The sequence below is a fragment of the Cryptotermes secundus genome, unplaced genomic scaffold (assembly GCF_002891405.2).
Source record: "Cryptotermes secundus unplaced genomic scaffold, Csec_1.0 scaffold1183, whole genome shotgun sequence".
Lineage (NCBI taxonomy): Eukaryota > Metazoa > Arthropoda > Insecta > Blattodea > Kalotermitidae > Cryptotermes > Cryptotermes secundus.
In genome coordinates this window covers 112,658-131,846 of record NW_019719381.1, presented here as the reverse complement: position 1 = coordinate 131,846, position 19,189 = coordinate 112,658, and the positions used below count along the sequence as shown (strand labels likewise).

The following is a 19,189-nucleotide window of genomic DNA, read 5'->3' as shown; positions in this document are numbered from 1 at the left end:
TGGTTCCCAAACAGATGGCCGGCAGAAATCGGTTTAAAAGACGATTTGAGAACAATGCTCAGTGAAATTGCCGAGACAGATGCGAGGGAGTGACCAGTGCTCGATCACGTCTCTGCGGGCCCTATTGTTCGCTCCAATGGCTCCCCACTGACCACCACTTGACCACTGACCATTTGCAAACAGGTCAAAATCACGTCATACAATCGTTATTTTGTTAGGCAGGCTGACTTTATTTTGTTTATCGGACAGGCAAATTCATGGGATGTGGAGCGAGCCTTGTCAGCCTCTACCATGAGGGCCCAGGGGCTCGATGCTCCTTCCTGTCGATCCATCCATCCGTCTGAACACTGGATGCATATTTTCACTAAATTTGGTTTCCCAAACTCACTAAATTTGATTGAATATTTTCTTCTTTTATGCAATATTTGAGAGAGGCACGCGGTAGAGTAGTTGGTTGAGGCACTATGCTACAAGCCGGAAGGTCGCGGGTTCAAGTCCCGATAAGGTCATTGGATTATTTTCAATTGATCTAATCCTTCCGGCTGCACTATGGTCCTGGGGTCGACTCAGCCTCTAACAGAAATGAGTACTAGAAATATTCTTGGGGGTAAAGGACGGGCGGCGCGTAGGGCTGTCAACCTTGCCGCCATCTATGAGCCGATTGTCTAGAAAATGTGTGGGAACCTCAACATCTCTCAACCCTACGGGCCTCCACGGCCTGTTACAGGGATACCTTCACTTACTTCCTTTACATATCATTACACGTGTGACGAGATATTTACGTATTATTAAGCTGGGGATACTGCGGGCGACAGACCAATATACCGGCCAGATATCTGTTGGCCTAACGAAACAGTAACGCCAACATTACTTTGGCCACGTTCCACTGTCTGAAGTGTATTTGATAGAAACAAATTTCGGAGGTTGGTTCCACTTCTGTCTTTAGGTGACTTGGTCGCCATTATACTCAATGCGAATCTTTCTTATTTTAAGATTAATGGCGACTATAAGATCCAGCCTCCTATCCAATGCGTGCCTGGATCTCTTTATCTGGGAGTAAAGCTGCCGGAGCGTGAAGCTGACCATTCACCGCCAACTAGTGACCACGTCAAGAATTGGCGGATTATCCACTCCACATGCGTCTTCATGGCGTAGTAATTAATTAGTTAAGCACAGCGATAACCTTACCTTTATGGGATCGAATACGGGACTATTTGAATAATGAGATAGTTTCCTAACGACTTGGCACCGGCCTGACCGAACCGTATGTATCAAATATGCTTCATACAACGGGCAAAACACAACATAATAAAATAAGGACTCGATGACACATCTGTACGGAATCATAACCTAAAGACCCAGAATTTAACACAAATTCTTGAAGTAAGCTGCTTAAAATAATACACATTCTGTGCATCCTTCCTTCCTTCCTTCCGGAACGCTCAAAAAAAAATGGGGGTTCCCCCTTCCCCCTCATTCAGACACTCAGTGCTATTATTTCAGTTCTCACTCGACAGCAGTTGAATGCAAGTAACAGGCCTGCCAACTGTTCACAAAATTATTGAAACGCCAAACATTGACGGACAAACAAACAGCACATCTATCACCAATAATGCAATCAATCGTGATTGGGTTTGATTTCAATTGATTCATTCAATGACCAAGAATGGATTATCTTCAAAATTAGAAAGAGACAGAAATGTTAAGGTCATTTGTCAACTGTCTCCTTCGCTACGCGTGCGCGCGCTCGCCAAGGGAGGTCTTCCGTCACACACACCAGAATGCGCCATCATGCCAGGAAACAAATGAAGTGCGACGGCCGTTGCAGGAAGCAGAAGCTTCAGGTCCTGAACAAGTGGAACGGACGCCGAAAAGAGCAGAGGTCGCCAATCGCCCGACACGCTACGTACTCGTCATACAGCACCGGCACGGACCGCACAGAGAACGTTTCTTCTATTATTGTGTTCTCTCATTAACGGGGAAAACGTGTCCACAGAGATGTTCCCTAGCAATGGCTGTTGTACTGTCGCCTGTTTTACTTGGCAACTGGTCTACACGTCACAATATTCATGTTAAGTAAGGTACAGATAGCTTCTTCCCACATTTTATTTACTCTTAGTGCGGTGACTCACTCCACTTGGTACTGTGGCCACTACTGGCCTATTGTATCAGCCCCAGACGATAGATGATGGTGATTGTGGAGCAACTGGTCGAATGAAGATTGGCAGGGGAAATCGAATCGTAGGTGGCGACGAAGAGCGAAGTCTCAAATCTGAGACAGTAAAATATGGTCACGAGTACTAAGGAACTCGGACCCGAGAAATACTGCGCTGGCAAGGGCCAGCATCATATACAAAAGACAGACCCGCCCTCTCGATAGAGAGGGCGGCCCACAAAAACAAGACCGTAACTGTCAAACAGTAATAAATATCTGGTTATGAGTCCCAGATGGGGCTCGACACCAAGACTTACTGACTGACTGACCGTCAGTCGAAATGTGACTTTGACTTTGATTTTACTTGACTTGTAAGAGAATTCAGAAGGCAGTTGAATAATTCATTGTTCGGCTGTGGAGTGCTGACCAGCGGACAACGGAAGCTGAAGAAGTGACTGATTCATAAGTCAGAACCAAGTCAGTCACGCAGAGGAGAAGACAGTCGTAGTCCAGCAAGGAATGGGGCCAGTCTTAGACAGTCATTAACTGTGAGCTGTTATGAATGGTTGTAACTGCAAAAGTGTCAATAAATCCAATCATCCAATCCAGAACCCGACATTATTCGTCACGGAACACCGCACACGTGACATTTTGGTGTCAGAAGTGGTTACGACCATAAATACGTGACAATATGTAATCTATCTCAGCTGATTTGTATATTTCATTTTAAGATTTTAACACAAGTCGGCATGTGAGATGGTGAATAGAAAGTGGAAATCAGCGACGAGCAACAGGAAGCTGCAGCACAAAATTACTGTGGTCATATTTACAGAGGAGTCAATGCATATAAAGTAATCTCGACATATCGGGTCGGAAAGCTGCCGGTCTGCAGACTCGGAACGTTCATGAAACGACCGTACAATCTGTCTCTCCCTTACACTTACAGGCAACTCCGAGCAGTATCAGTTGACATGACATCGCTGAACAAGCAACAAGTCACTCATTGCGGGAAACCATCTTTAAAGCTGCCTATCATATTGGCCGCGCGGTCTTCGGCCGCTCGAACACTAGGGTCGAGAGTTAGAATCCCACTTGAGGCATGGATGTCTGTGTGCGTATATTCTGTGTTTGTATTGTTCTGTATATACAGGTATTGGCCTTGCGACGGGCTGATTACCCGTCCAAAGGTCCTACCGTCAGTGCATAGCGTTATGAAACTGAAAAAGCGACCATGGTCCAAAGGGCTGTAGGGCCATAGAGAGAGATCTTTAAAGCCTGAACACATTTCATACAACTCACTGTTCAGAAGGACAACTCTCTTCCGCAGCGTACATCAAATACCGCTATTGTGTGCGTGGTTCTTATGAGCGCGTGTACAGGGAATCCCCGCGGGCTTCGCAAGAGGCGTTGAAATTCTTGGACCTTGTTTTCTAGTAGGATTAAGCCGTGAAAGAATCCCACGCAGGGGGTAACGGAATTGATTTCCAGCCCATTAACATAGCAAGTAAGCGTAAACTGATTCCGAAGTGTAGTCCTCGCCATTGTGACAGGGATCTCGGTAATGCAGGGAGCTGTAGTCAATGGGTTACGTGAAGGATCCGACTTCTTGTGGGGAAATTCGCCAGATGTCAAACACGAAACAGGTGGCACTTGAGAAATGGGTTGTACTTGAAACGTTATACAGACCCGAAATTGCAATTTCGAAACTGCGCATGAAAGCTAACTTATTCAAATTCAATTCAGTTGCCTTACTAGAATGTTTTCCTAAACAACAGGCAAGATCTATAGATATGTAAAAAAACAATTAAAATAATATATGACATAAACTTCGTCCTAAGTGCAACAATGTATTGTAGTTCTTTCGTCTTGCAATAAATTGTTGCACTTAGGACGGAGTTTATGTCATATATTGTGTAGAGTACAACAGGATGCTTAAATATAATATTGTAATTAAAATAACTTGTTAACAGCGAGAAAACGGCCGGGATAGCTTAGTCGGCATAGTGATGGACTTACGGGCTGTGGTTCGATTCCAGGCAGGAGCAAGATTTCTTTGTTCTCCACAGCGTAAAGACCGGCTCTGGGTCCCACCCAGCCTCCTAACCAATGGGTACCTGAGGCTGTTTCTCTTGAGTTAAAGCGGCTGGAGCGTGAAACTGACAACTCACTTCCATCTAATACCGAGGTCAAGAATAATGGAGCTATACCTTCACTCCCCCATGCATCTTCACGGCATAGTGCTTAATTACCCGTAGTTATGCACAGGGGCGACTTCGGAATCTTTACCTTATTCATGTCACCCACACGAAAGGACAATTATTTTAACATACACAGAAACAATGCTCTGCTTATTTTGTAAAAATTAATTTATTTCGACATAAGTTACGAAGCATTCAGTTAAGCCGATCCCATCAAAATCATTTAAGGAAAGGAGAAACACGGGCGGGTGGTTTCACTCTAAATGCGAAGCGCTGCTAGCGTGAAAATACGGTTTTCCAAGCCCATGCTTTAGGTAGTGAGGGTGATTCATTCGCACGAAACCCGTAATTAATAATAAACCACGCGTGTCACAGTTTACCGATGGAAACGAAACTTGGAGAGTACATACCTCAGTATGTGTGGAGGTAACTGGGCAACACAAGATGCTGAAATTGGTTTCCTCTGGCTGGAGAGAGACAGCGCGACACGGGTCTCCATGTTCGCGAATGTTGCAGTCAACATGGCAGGAGGGATTTGCAGACGAACCGGGCAGGTAGGCACAGGGTCAGTGTTGCCAACGACAAATTATCGCGTAATATATTACCAATTCGAGGCCTCCTTCGAGTGAATTGCCCTGTAACAAAACGCATGTAACTGAGAAGGTATCACAAAGTTTGCATTTCTGTCAGAACTTCCATAGATTTTACTTATTATTATTCGAGTACAGGAAAATATAACAATTGATAAATATCTAAACATAGCTGGACACCGAATCCAGTGTATTCACGAGTAACATTCGGGCCGCGGGTCGTATTTTGCCCATCTCTTTCTATATACAACCGAATTAATATGAGCCAACAGCTTAATAGAAACATACATACACACCAGTTCAGTTGCTATATTGGTCTGTCAGTTCTGTAAGAATTCTTTTTTTCTCTCTTTGAGAGTAATAGCAAACGGAAGGCACATCTGCGGCAGTCGCAAGTTCATTAGGAACATGCTTATGAAGCGACATAATGCTTGAAAAGTGCAGGACTTCCCCCTCGAAGTCGGTGTTTAAAAACGTTCACATTTCAAAGTTTGAAATGTTGAGTGATGAATTGTATAAATAGCAACGGCGGAGTCGCTACGTCTCGCCAATCGGTCACGGCCCTCAAAGTGACGTCACGCTGTTCAACCTATACAATCGTAACTGTGGCCCTTCGAAGAGAAAGACATTGTTGCAAGGCTTTCTGCCAAACTAAGGATACTTCGACAATGTGATAACAAGAGCAAAATAGGGGTTTTAAATGTTTTTCTTTGTGGTTGCATTATACCTCTATGGACTTCTATATACGTATAATTTGACATACGTTTTCAAAGAATGCGTACGGTGAAGTCCTTTCTTTACTTTCTCATATACGCAGTGTGAGTGTACCGTGATCGTGATAAAAAAAAGTATCGATCTAGGGGATTTTGATGGAGTTACACATATACAGCGCCCGTGAATGCGAAAATGTGTTTTCTGGTGTCCGTCCGTACTCATGTGCGCCTCGCTAACGTCGGATTTTACTCACATTCGGTATTTAAGAGTTCGTCCATCATTACTCGGAGACTGGTGGATATAAAACAAAGTAGCTCCAAAACAAGGGGCCCTTCAAACGAGTCCCAAGAACAAAACTCCAACCTTTTAACATTTTTGATTAAATGTCAGCAACTTAACGCGAACATGTAATTAAGCTAAACTAGCCACAAGGAGCCAACCATAGAAATCGTTCATTAGTTCTCGCGGACCCAGTTTGCATTTTCCATCTGCTCTGTATACTTGCTCAGCTGCCTAAATTCAAATAAGTAGCCTTGCTTAGCTTTCATGTGTCTTCCTAAGAAAAACACAGTGACAAAACTTTATTGCCGCGATAAAGCATAATTTGCATTACTAAAACCATTATGGGTGGGAAATCTGGTCTCTGTCATTAAGGGAGGAGCACAGTCTGAGGAGAATATTTGGACCGAAGAGAGATGAAGTGACAGGAGGTTGGAGAAAACTGCATAATGAGGAGCTTCATAACCCGTACTCTTCTCCGTGTATAATTAGAATGATCAAGTCAAGGAGGATGAGATGGGCAGGGCATGTACCACGATGGGGGAGAAGATGAATGCATATAGGATATTGGTGGGAAAGCCAGAAGGAAAGAGACCACTGGGAAGACCAAGACATAGGTGGGTGGACAATATTAAATGGAACTTAGATAGGATGGGATGGTATGGTTTGGATCGATATGGCTCATGATAGGGATCAGTGGAGGGCTCTTGTAAACACGGTAATGAACCTTCGACTCCATAAAATGCTGGAAAGTTCTTGAGAAGATGCATAAATGGCAGGTACTCAAGAAGGACACAGCTCCATGAAGTTAGTTTATTACTAAAACCATAAACTGTTTGCTTAAATCGTCAAGAGGTGGCAGGAAAGTTTATTTCCAATTACATTATGCAATACAGTTGTTCGAATTATACAGTATATTAACTTCACTCTGAGCGCGATATTTCATTCCTATGATGGGACATTTCATTTATATCTAATGTTATTCAAAATTCAACACCAGTGATTATTGAGAGTAGTAACAAGTGGATATTAATTCCGAATCGACTCCTTTCAGGCAAAATTTGGGCGCGATGCCCCTGGGAATTACTGACAAAGGATCACGGTTGTGCGGAAACAGAATGGGAAAGGGCCCCTCCACAAATCTATAGAGACAGTAGCGATTTATCAATTTGACATGGCGGAGGTAGAGGGGGATTATAGTTTTGCTCTAAACCTTCAGCATCTTGTGGCATTACTGACACTGCTCTCCGAGACAATTACAATTTCTCTTATTCCCACAAGCAGTTCCAAGATCAGTACAACTTAACTACCTATTCTTACGTCATAATTTCGAAGCAGACTGAGCAAGAGACATTTTATCATCTGTTCTATGGTCCAAAAGAAAGCATACTTTGATAATGCAGAGCAGTACAGACTGGAGTGGGACAAACAGCACCAAGTAATTCACAGCAGAGAAATAACAAGGTAATGAAACGTTGTAATAAGGCAATAAACATTTGATGGAGACATCAACAAAGTCACTAAAACGGCAACCAATTTGAAGAAACATAGTTTCTATCAAACATACAAAAACTATGCAAGGAGCACTCCAATGAACCATAAAGCGCATGTGAAAAAAAAGGGTAAGCAAGCAGTAAATTTCAATAGATTCAATTTGCCGTCTTTATAAAAAATGTACTGTCACGTGTATGTACTGTGTCTATAGACGGGGTTTGGATTGGTAATCGGATTTACTGCACACTTTGCTATACCGCGTGACTACAATTTACAATTCACTATTACACACACGCACTAGTGTCCACTAGTTCACTAGCCGTTGCTCGGTAACGGCTTTCAACGGCGGACGTACCCCTTCCTCTAGGTTCCCGAACTGTCCCCGTGCGTCAAATGCCAGCTTCTCACAGCAACAGTTATCTAACTCACGGACTCGCTCACCAACCAATTTACTCAACTCAGCTGAGTCTCACTCAGAGTCAGTTACTTTACGACTGGCGGTTCACGGCCAATCGATTCGTCTTGGTGACAAACCCCTTGAGACTCACGACCGGTAATTTTATTTTCCAACTGAATACTTGCGGTCACAGTTCTTATGTAATATCCTCTCTCACAAGAAGATGGGTCTGCGTTCACAATTGCTGCTGGTCCGAGTCCCGCGGGACTCATAACCACATTTTACCGTCTGAGATTTGAGACCCCCCAAACGTGGAGGGCCAGCTCCCCGTATTTATATCCCCAGGAACACGGTGTCCCGGTTATATCCCCAGACACTGGGTTCCCTTTTCGTCGCCTCCTATGACTTGCAGACCTACAGCGGAGGTATTAGGCCCGACTCACACGGGAAAATGAGTCTCACTGTCATTATCATGTCGGCACGGACCGCAAAGTAAACGCCGTTCCATTATTGCTGTGCAATTGCTTCCGTGGAAACATCCTTGTTTGCGAAGCCGTTACTTAGCAAAGGCCGTTGTAAAGCTGCTCCTTTCGCGGTTGTTGCCTAGTAATGGGCCTACATCCCATAGTACCATACTCCAGCTCACTGTGAGAAAATAAATGTAATACTTTGCTACCTTGTGTTGAAAATCACAGATCCGTGAAGAATGGGGTTTGTTAGAAATGGAGCAGAGAACAAGAGACTGTTTCTCGTTGAGTGTATAGATATCTCGTGTTGGCACTCTGAGATTCCTGGTAAAAAAGCAAAGCTATTCCTGTAACAGGCAGTGGAGGCTCCCATGTTTTCTAGACAATCGGCGACCTGGCCTGTAGCACAGAGCCTCAACCCACTATACTACTGCGTCCCCCCCAAAGATGCAGAGAACAGAAATATGAATTTAAGGTTTCCGCTAAACAGAGCACAAAGAGAGATGTAAAGACCACAGGACAAAATTGAAATAGGTTTAGTATTGTACTAATTCATATTCTCCAGCTTGATACAGAATGTATTTACTGCATTTGTACATCGCGTTTTACAGTAAACATCTCTCTATTTCAGACAATCGAATCTCTGGTGAAAAGCATAAGAAGAGAAGCCCACGAGTTGGGAGCAAGGAAGCTTCTGGCACCCAACAAGAATAAGCCAATGACACCAAAAATCGTTGTCAATAACAACAATCACCAGTTTTATGCTCTAAAACCTGAAGCACCAACTGTGAAGAAGTTGCTACTTGCTGCAGCCAGCTTTCTGCAATTATTCCATCACACACACACACACACACACGCACGCACGCACGCGCACGCGCGCACACACACACACACACACACACACACACACACTTGAAGGAAGAAAAGTTGCACAGCCACCCTGCTCCTCAACACAATTTGTCCAATGGTCTGCAAGCTTTCTGATGCCATCAGAAGGAAACTGTTTTGGCTGAATTCAATGCCAGTCATGCTCTGCTTCTGTCACTGACAGCCTCCTTTAGAAGACCAAACAGATGAATTGTCCTGTACGCTGGTTGAAAGCAAATTTGAAATAACAGCTCCGAAACTGTTTCCCTAGTATGTGCAGCAGTAGGGCATCAAGCATTGCCATGCAAGATGAGAACATCTTCAAATAATCTTCCTCTCTGCTTTGTGCGAATGGCAGGCCTCGCTTCACTTCAAAACATGTCAGAATAACTTATATTATTGAGTAAGCTGAATCTTCACTGATGTCTACTGTTAATGCAATGTCCCTTCTGTCCTTGAGAATCAAGACTCTGGCTTCTTCCTGTCATCACTTGCTACCGTGGACATGCACCCAAAGCATTCCGAGTCAGTTACCCTTATCCTGACTTACACACGTCTATCCACTCACAAAAACTTTGTCAAGGTCTCCATATTGAGCACATATGTGTGTGTGTGTGTGAATTTCAACCCCTTTAACAGCTTCTGCCCATACAAAAACGAACCACAACCCTCTGATCTTCTTTGGTGCAAACTGCAAGTGATGCAGACATGTTCTCTGCTTCACTGCTTATTCATTGCATCCATGGTCATGGTGGGCAGTGTATCAACATGTCAACAGGCTATCCTGTAACTTTAAACATTGGAAAGTATTGCAGATAATTTTGTAATTATTCTCATATTGAAGCAGGAGAAGGTGTGGGACTTCGAGCCAGCATAATGCTGAGAACCAACAGATCATGTGATCCACTATAGACAACCACACTTTTTGGAAAAAATGTGTAACTGAAGAAAACCTCAAAATTACTGTCTGTATCGAACATCTCTGACAGTACATCATACCTTGAGTAGACATTATGGAAGAAAAGTGTTGCATGTTCAACGAGATCACCAGCATGCTAATATTCATCATCAGTGTATACTGAAAATAGAATCTAGTTACATTAAAACAATGATCTGTCATCTGATGATGATACAGCTTCAAAGACATTTTAGACAAAGTACACAAGAGGCTCCATAACTACGGTACATGCACATGCTTTCATACTATGGAAAAGGAAAAAATTGTTCCATTTTACAAATTACTGCAAAAGACTATTATCTATATAAATAAAAATGTAACTGTTGGTTTGGTTCTCCTCGAAGATCTCCGAAAGTTCTTCACCGGTTACTTCGAAATTTTGACACAACGTTGCACTCGAACACACGCGTTTTTATATGCCTATTATGTAGATGTCACACCCGTGAGAGGTAAAAACAGGTAAAAGTATTAATTGTATTCAATATTAATATACTGTAACGTGTTATACGTCGAATACCAACAGACTGTTGCCTAGGAACAACCGTGGCAACAAACTGTTGAAACAGCGGGTCGTTGCCTTGGAATAACTGTGGCAACGAACTGTTGAAACAGCGGGTCGTTGCCTTGGAATAACCGTGGCAACGAACTGTTGAAACAGTGGGTTGTTGCCTTGGAATAACAGTCACAACGAACTGTTGAAACAGCACATCGTTGTCTTGGAATAACCGTGGCAACGAACTGTTGAAACAGTGGGTTGTTGCCTTGGAATAACAGTCACAACGAACTGTTGAAACAGCACATCGTTGTCTTGGAATAACCGTGGCAACGAACTGTTGAAACAGTGGAAATAATAATACATTTCTGCGGCAACGAGCACAGAACATGTGAAATGGAACCCTCGGCGAGAGCGCCCTCTATTGCGTCCGAAACCAGGTTATAATAGTCCAGCTCCGAAGAAATTTTCGGCGATACTGGACGTGATAATAATTGTGCTCGCTGATGTAAAAGTGAGCGTTCAATAACTTATTCACTGAATCCGAGACTTGCGTGGAAGTTATTTCGTAAGTATAGTTTATTTTTCGTTGTTTTTCTTTTCGTTTTCTAAGAACAAGCTTAGGTTGTCGTACTCACGGAGCAGAAGCAATGCGTCGAGTAATTTCAAATCAAACTGGGGAAGAACGGGTAGAGTGAGCCACAGCAAGGCGTGGCCAGGCACAGCTAGTACAAAATAAATACAACAGATTCATTAATGCTAACTGGAGTTTTTAATGCAAGACTTGACAACAATAAAACAGAATGAAATATAACTCATTTGATTGAAAGATCTGTTACAATAATGGGGGAAAAATGGATAAAATTATATTCTACAATGATATGAGAGTAATAAATATATTTTTAATACAAATAAACTTTGTCAGCTACAGGCTCATGCCCCATCGCTGATTACATAATTTTCAGTGAAAAGTCACAATAATTCTGCAGCACACAGCACGCCTGTCCAATGTGAACATGACACAGGAAATCAGGCTGGCACTTCTTGCCCGTGAAGGGTTGGGGGCTGACCGCCAGGCTGCAAAAACGTATGCAGCGCTCTCATCCCTGCAGCGGGGATTATACTTATTGGTCCCACAGCACGTTCCTTTAATGGCCTCAACTGAGTTGGAATCTTTCTTCCCTTACATGTGGTGCTGGATGCACATTCAATTTCCAGAACACTGCGTCTGAGGAAACTCAAGGCAACACACACTGTCCAAAATAGTAATCATGCTTACCTTCCCTTCTGCATTTGTAACATACATATAATTGTCATGTATACAAGGTAAAAACGACCAAAAGTATCCTGGGCAAATGAACAGTATATGCAGAATACATAACTAGATAATTAAACAACAGGACACAAAGGACCAAACAAAGCTTACTGTGCATAGCACAACATTTAGACTGCCACTATCATTAACGGAAAAGTTTGGCAATCGACACAACAGTATTTAATTAACAATTGGTTTATTCAGTGGCTACTATATGTTTTGGACCTCAGAGGACAATCATCAGGTAGTTCTACAAATACGTCTGTAGTTAAATGTAGTTAACTACCATGGATCCCTATTGCTGCAATGCATAACAGCCATATAGTACAGTTGTGTATATGCCATCAGGTTAAAATCAGAAATTTCAAATATAAAATTCCTAGAGCATACAACTAGAAAAGCCTTTGGTATGTGAAATGGGAAGCATCAGCTAATCATTAATGTGCATATTCTAAGAACACAGACAACATGTAGAACAGTTACCTGCACTGGCTCGTGTGAGGAGAAGAGGCACTGATTTGCTTGACACAGACAAATAATTGGGAGAACGTTTTGGAGAAGTTCACTGTGACAATCAGATTCAAGCTTCCAAAGTAACACTGATCTGTCCAAAGGCCCAGGTAAGGTAACATAACCAGCGGGGTCTAACCCAGAGGAAGATAATAAGGAACCACCCCCACGCAGCCACCATGGATGTTAAGACATCCAAGTACGATCCTGACATTGCTGAGTATTCTTGCTAGTAGGTGGTGCCCAACTGAGATGGTCAGTGCAGACAGATCATGATTACTGAGCGAAAGAGTTACAGAATTAAGATTATTGACAGGCACCAAATTAGTGACAAATATATGGGAGGGTGGAGTAAGAACACCACAATTGTAAATACTACACACTAGAGGTATTGTAACCACATAACCACAATCTTGTTATTCACGCCCTTATTTTCTACACATGCGTAATTCCTGAAGACGATGTTAAAAGTGGTCTACACATGAATGGGCTGGTGGCAGCTACTATATAGAGAAACTCCAATGTAGTTTGTCTCAATTGTTGGTTTTGATATTAAGTGGTGGTACTTGCGAGATTTGACCTCTTCCCACGTCATCTCAAAGAGTGATGTCAGTGGTTCCACAACAGCCATTATTTTGGAACAGAATATTCTTTTTCAAATTCTGATCTCTGTTTGTTGAGTTCAGCTACAAGAGATGTTATTAAAGGATGTGAAAATTTACCAGCAGTTGAGTCAAAGAATTCTTGAAGGCCATGTGGTCTACTTTCAACTGTTTCATATTCAAACGCCTGAAGAATCATATCAAATCTGTCCAATTCTTTCACTAATTTTGCTTCTGGTGTCTTCTGTTCTTCATATTCCTGTTAAGTACACACATTCACAAATTAGTAAAATGATCATATTCACCTGAATATGAGAAATACAAACATATACACAAAGATACACACTGAGCAGACTGGTCTAGTGTTAATGTTCTGGACTTGTATCTGGGAGGTGGTAATTTCAAACTTCAGTCAGGCCACCAGCTATACAGACTGAGGTATTTCATTGTTTTCTTTTCAGCCCATCCAAGCATATGCCAGGACAGTACTTCATTTAGGTCATGGCTGCTCCTTTCAGATCCTTTCCCATTTCTCAGTCATCGTACCACCTGATGCTATAGACATGGCAATTCGTAAGTCCCTCCGGGATATCCAAACTCTGCAGTACAGTAGCTGGAATGGTCACGATGGGTAACAGCTTGATATTGCTCGAACTCTCTTTTACTAAATATAGAAACCCTGAATTACATTTCTGATAACATACACAAACACATGTTACATGAACGTTTTTCTGGGAGGGACTTTAAGCTGTGGGTCCCGTGTCGTAGATTTACGGCACGTAAAAGATCCTCATGTCTCTAGGAGACCTCTGAGCAAAATTAGGCAAAGTTTCCCGCCCAAGTAGTTTCCAATGTCTCCGGTAGATGGGGAAGTATCAGGAACCACTGCCAGCCTTGCTGGCTGAGTGGGGCTGATAGTGAGCACCAATACCGGAAGGGTATGGCGACTGGTAGAATATCAAAGGGGAACATACAATAGACTACTAGTCGCGGTGCATGGGGAAACCTACCCCCTCCAATAATAATAATAATAATAATAATACATGAACCTTTTTGTCTCTTCTGTCCTGTTGATTTGAGAAGTTGGGTCAAATAAGTAGCATTCCTTTATTTCTGTTGAGTCCCGATGCTTAGTATGGATGACCGATATTTTCTCACATACACTGTTACCCTCTCCGTCGCATTATCAATAGGCAACAACAATATTCCCATTATACTTCTCAGTTACATTTGCTGTTACTTCCATACCCTCCCAGAGAATGGTAACATGCCATGGAGGCAACATTATTTCAGCATTCGACTTAAACATAGTTATTACAGTAGGTACTTGAATTCACACCCACTGAATAAACGAATCTGTCAGGGTCACTATGATTTGAAATGATGCTATACACAACAGGCATATCTGTTCCTGTCCCATCCCCTTCTGTCATTCCCTTCCTCCTACACAAGTCCAAAATTGGAGTCCCTACCAGTAACTGCTGTTCATGCACCAACAGTTATGAATATCCAGAGCAAAACAGTTCAACATTCGTTCATTAATTAATTAGATTAATCACTTCAGTGTTCAAACTGAAAATTGCTAAGAATAGTTTGCGACTCATGCTATGTACCAATATTAGAAATGCGCTAAAAACTTTTACCTTATACAGACAATAGAGTTCAGTGCCACAAGATCCTGCCAGTTGTGCTAGTTCCTGCATTGCGTTATCTTCACGCCGATGTTTCTCCTCTGGAGCTACTCCACAGCATGGAGTGATATCACCCACAATGCATTCAGCAAGATCATGCACCAAAGCAAGCTTCAAGCACCTTACAGAAGATTTCATCAATTAGTGTTCAATGTGCAAGTACTACGAGGGTGTCCCACATCAACTAACATGCAACTGTCTGACAGTAGGAAAAATCAGGTCCTGAGCCCAAGATGGGACTTGACATAAAGAGAGACTGGCTGACTGACTGTCAGTCATAACATAACTTTGACTGTTGCTGTTAATAGGTGGTGGCTGAGGCCAGAGACAGTTCAAGAACCAAAAGGAAGGGGAACACCCACTGTTGGAACTACCAAGCAATGGCTAGAAGAAACTGTTATAGACTGAGAACACTAGTCTGTGTGTGACAGTGTAAAGTGCAGTCATGAGTTGTGTGTTTAAGTGTTCAATAAATCTGATTACCAATCCCCACCATGTCTACAGTCTATAGACACACAATAAAACAAAGAGTTCAACATAATGCAGGCCTGTGTTGGACAGCTTTAGCCTACTACAGCATGGCATGAGAGCTAACTTCGAACCCAGAGCAGTATGAGCGCAGAATAGTGCAGGGCCAGATGTGACATTCTAGAAAGCTCAGATGGCCGAGCAAGATGGTTATATGGAACAGCACAATGCAATGTCTGGAAGCTAAGCACACAGTCAGCAGATACTCTGTATCACCATGGCCACCATCATTCAAGGTCATGAGGACATGTAATGCAAAGATGAAATGGAGAAACAAAGAGTATTAACTCTGGATTCCATATTATTTTGTACCATAACTTCTGGGCTCTGTACTCTAAATGGGATAAAAACATAATTTATAATAATATAGGGTTTGAAGCTTTCAGTAGTGAAGATTAACACTTGTACTGTGCAAAGTGCAATGTACTCTGGTAAGAGTCTACTGATGTTCTGGAGGAATACTGGTAGACTTCCACTGGATTGCAGTGTTAAACCCACCAGACTATATTCTTCATAATCAACGCTGTGATAACCTCAAATTCGACATTCATACTATGGTCCTCTCAATTATGACATCACGTATTTTGGTATGTGGGTACCAACACATCAGAAGAACATCCTGCCTCCAACATATTCCTCTGAAACACTAGTACCTACCTATGTTACTACAAGATATCATAACTCAGACGATCACAACATTATTATAAGTCCTGACTGACTTACATGATATCACAATAAATAACAGTAATAAAAAATTACATACACTGTGACAAACTATAAAAATGAATAGCGAGATACCAAATTAACCTGTAAAGCAGAAATACAAATTAAAAATGCTGACAGTTTTAAGATAAATAAAATATTATCAAAATGTCTTATTCTTGATAAGAATTAAACAAACCTTCCTTCCACCATGAGTTATAGGTCCATAAGTACACAAATACATATTCAACTAAATCATAATTGATCATGCTGCAGAAGATTTAATTCTTGATCATAACAGGTATATCAACGTGAAAATAAAAGAGTGAATTCTTTCAGCAAAATACTGTGGTTTACAGAAAAACCAAAGGAAATTCTTGATTAAGTTTTGTCTTCAAATCAGGTTTGTTTACCCTCTTAATGTAGTGCCCTATTACTCACACAACACAATTTTGAAGCATATGTTAAACATGTCAGTTAAGCTTTAATACTGATCAGTCATTTTGACTTCTTATAAATGTGAATAAACATCAACTAACATTGAATAGTTGCATGTGAATTTAATGTTTGTTTATTATACAGGGGGTGGGAGAGGGCGCAGTAGTGTAGTTGGTTGAGGCATTATGCTACAAGCTGGAAGGTCGTGGGTTCGAGTCCCGATTAGGTGGATTTTTTCGATTGACCTAATCCTTCCAGCCGCACTATGGCCCTGGGGTTTACTCAGCCTCTTAACAGAAATGAGTACCAGGAATCTTCCTAGGGGGGTAAAGGGCAGCCGGGGCATAAGGCTGACAACCTTACCGCCATCTGTGAGCCAACTGTCTAGATAACATGGGATCCTCAGTGTTTCACAACCCTACGGGTCTCCATGGATTGTTATAGAGATAGTTTTATCTTGATTATACAGGGACAGCTCATTAGTCTCCAAACATCTCTATAAGAAATAAAACATCGAGGAAAACATGACAAAATATATTACGAAGACCATCTCAACTATATTCTATTCTATTCTATTCTATTCATTGACATTATTCAAATACAGTAAAACCTGGTTATAGCAACATCGGTTTCTGCGACACCTTGTCTATTGCGTCAAATATTCAATGGTATGAACTAATTCCTCATAAAGCAACTGTTTTTATACCTTGCTTAGTACGACATGCACAAATGCATCAACCTCGTATGTAACGTCATTTTCATTCCTGAATTTCTCTGATATGGACATTGAACGTAATTTAGAAAGTGTGTATTGGGCAAGTAACAGGAAACAGATGAAGATAACTGATTACTGTACTCGTATCTAGGTACAGTAAGGCACAACAATTGATGTAATCTACTGTAATTTGGTGAGTAGGCCTACCTTTAATATACAGTATTAGTGCGGTGTGTATTGTCAGTGAAAAGCGCTGTAATATGTCTTTGATATTACACATTTGGGCAATTCCACGTTAATGTTACGTTAGTCTGTACTTAACTATGTATTTCACTAAAAAATGCAACATTTTAACTCGGTTTTTGGTAGATTTTTACGTGATTAACATACGGCTACTGTGGAAGTGCCCATTTCGGTTACAACGACACTCGTTTATAACGACACTATTTTTAGGTCCCTTTGATGACGTTATAACCAAGTTCTACTGTACTTTTAATATTTAACATTTTAGTTTTCAGCTTTTAACCTTATCACATTACCAGAAAGTCAAAACTACACACCCAAACATTTAAAAATTCAATATTTAATTCATGAAGTTCACTAATATATCATCATCATCATCATCACTGGCATGACAGCCCTTTGTGAGCGCTGGCCTTCCTCAGGATTGCTCGCCATTCTTCTCCATTCGATGCTACATTCCTCCAGTTCTTTACACCCAAAATTCTTATGTCCTGCCACACACATTCTTCCCATCTTAAACTTGGTCTTCCCACTCTCCTATTTCCTTCTGGTTTGGTGTTAAGCGTTTTCTTGATGGTTCTATTCTCGCTGGCACATATTATGTGTCCAGCCCATTCAAGCCTTTACACCTTTATAAATCCAATAATGTCTGGTTCATTAAATAGTTTGTATAGCTCATGGTTATACCTCTTCCTCCATATTCCATTTTCTTCCACTGGTCCAAAGATATATCTCAAGATCCTCCTTTCAAACATAGTTAACAGTCTTTCATCCAATCTTGACAGTGGCCAGGTCTCAGAGGCATAAGATAGCACTGATCTTATAAGTACTTTATACATCATAGTTTCGGTTTTCCTGGGTATTAGTTGGGTTTTCAGGTGTTTCCTAAGGCCATGGAGACATTTATTTGCCGCAAGTACACGCTTTTTTATTTCATCACTGATATCATTTTTACAGTTAACTTCTGATCCAAGGTAAGTGAAACTACATACAATCACTAATATATGAGTCCAATAATTCAGCGATGACAGTCATGTTTTTATTGTAGCCACATGATGGTGATCACACTGATTGAAACATGCAGTGGCGTACAAAATAAAACAGTATTAACATGTTAACATAAGTTTTATTTACTTATAAACTATTGTGTTGACAGCCACATTAATAACCCCCTGATAATACACAACACGATGCAAACAATAAAGATGACAAAAAGGTAGTCTTAATTATTCATTTAATAAAAAATAATGTATCTGAAATATGAAATTCGTTTCTCACATTAGATAACATTTCATTTTCTCACAACCAATTTGAGGAGTACACCATTTCTACCAAACAGGTCTATTTAACTGTTCACTATACACTTTCACAATATTGCTTCTAATTCCAGATAACTGATCCATGGTCCAAAATTGTAGAGGAATGGTAATGAATTTACTTTAATTACCACAGCAACAGCAGAAATATTTTGAGTGATGCATTGAAGCAGCTGAGCATTTTCATCAAGTTATATAAAATAACTGTATTCATAAAATCAGCAGCATGTAACAAACAAATTGTACTACCACATCTGTGAAGGTCTTCTTGATTAACAGTGTCATGTGATGGAGTGAGCACAGAGGGGGTTCGAATTGGTAATAAGATTTCCTGAACACTAAAAGCTTGTAACTACAAGTAAGGATTATGCTCTCATTGTTCTACACACTTAAAAAATCAAGAGGACACACTAGGTCTTCTCAGTCGGTTACAGCCTTCATTAGCCGTTGCTTGGTAGCATCTCCCACCGGCAGATGTTTCACTTCCTCTGGCTTCCCTAACTGCCCCAGCCTCAGC

General features: G+C 41.4%; 1 protein-coding gene across 5 annotated transcripts in view; it reads right to left on the bottom strand.

Moving 5' to 3' along the window:
* Positions 1 to 19,189, bottom strand: part of LOC111866272 (HD domain-containing protein 2) — a 60,574-nt gene that overhangs the window by 35,613 nt on the left and 5,772 nt on the right. For 3 of the 5 annotated variants that reach the window (XM_023855093.2, XM_023855062.2, XM_023855072.2), the window contains 3 exons: positions 14,683 to 14,851; positions 13,160 to 13,298; positions 11,366 to 11,865 (listed from right to left, as the gene is read on the bottom strand). In XM_023855093.2, the coding sequence (XP_023710861.1) occupies positions 11,642 to 11,865; positions 13,160 to 13,298; positions 14,683 to 14,851 (532 nt within the window). In that variant the 3' untranslated portion in view covers positions 11,366 to 11,641. Of the gene's footprint in view, positions 1 to 4,763; positions 4,989 to 11,365; positions 13,299 to 14,682; positions 14,852 to 19,189 lie in introns of those variants that run through there. The other 2 variants (XR_002843115.2, XM_023855102.2) reach the window with 2 other exon arrangements.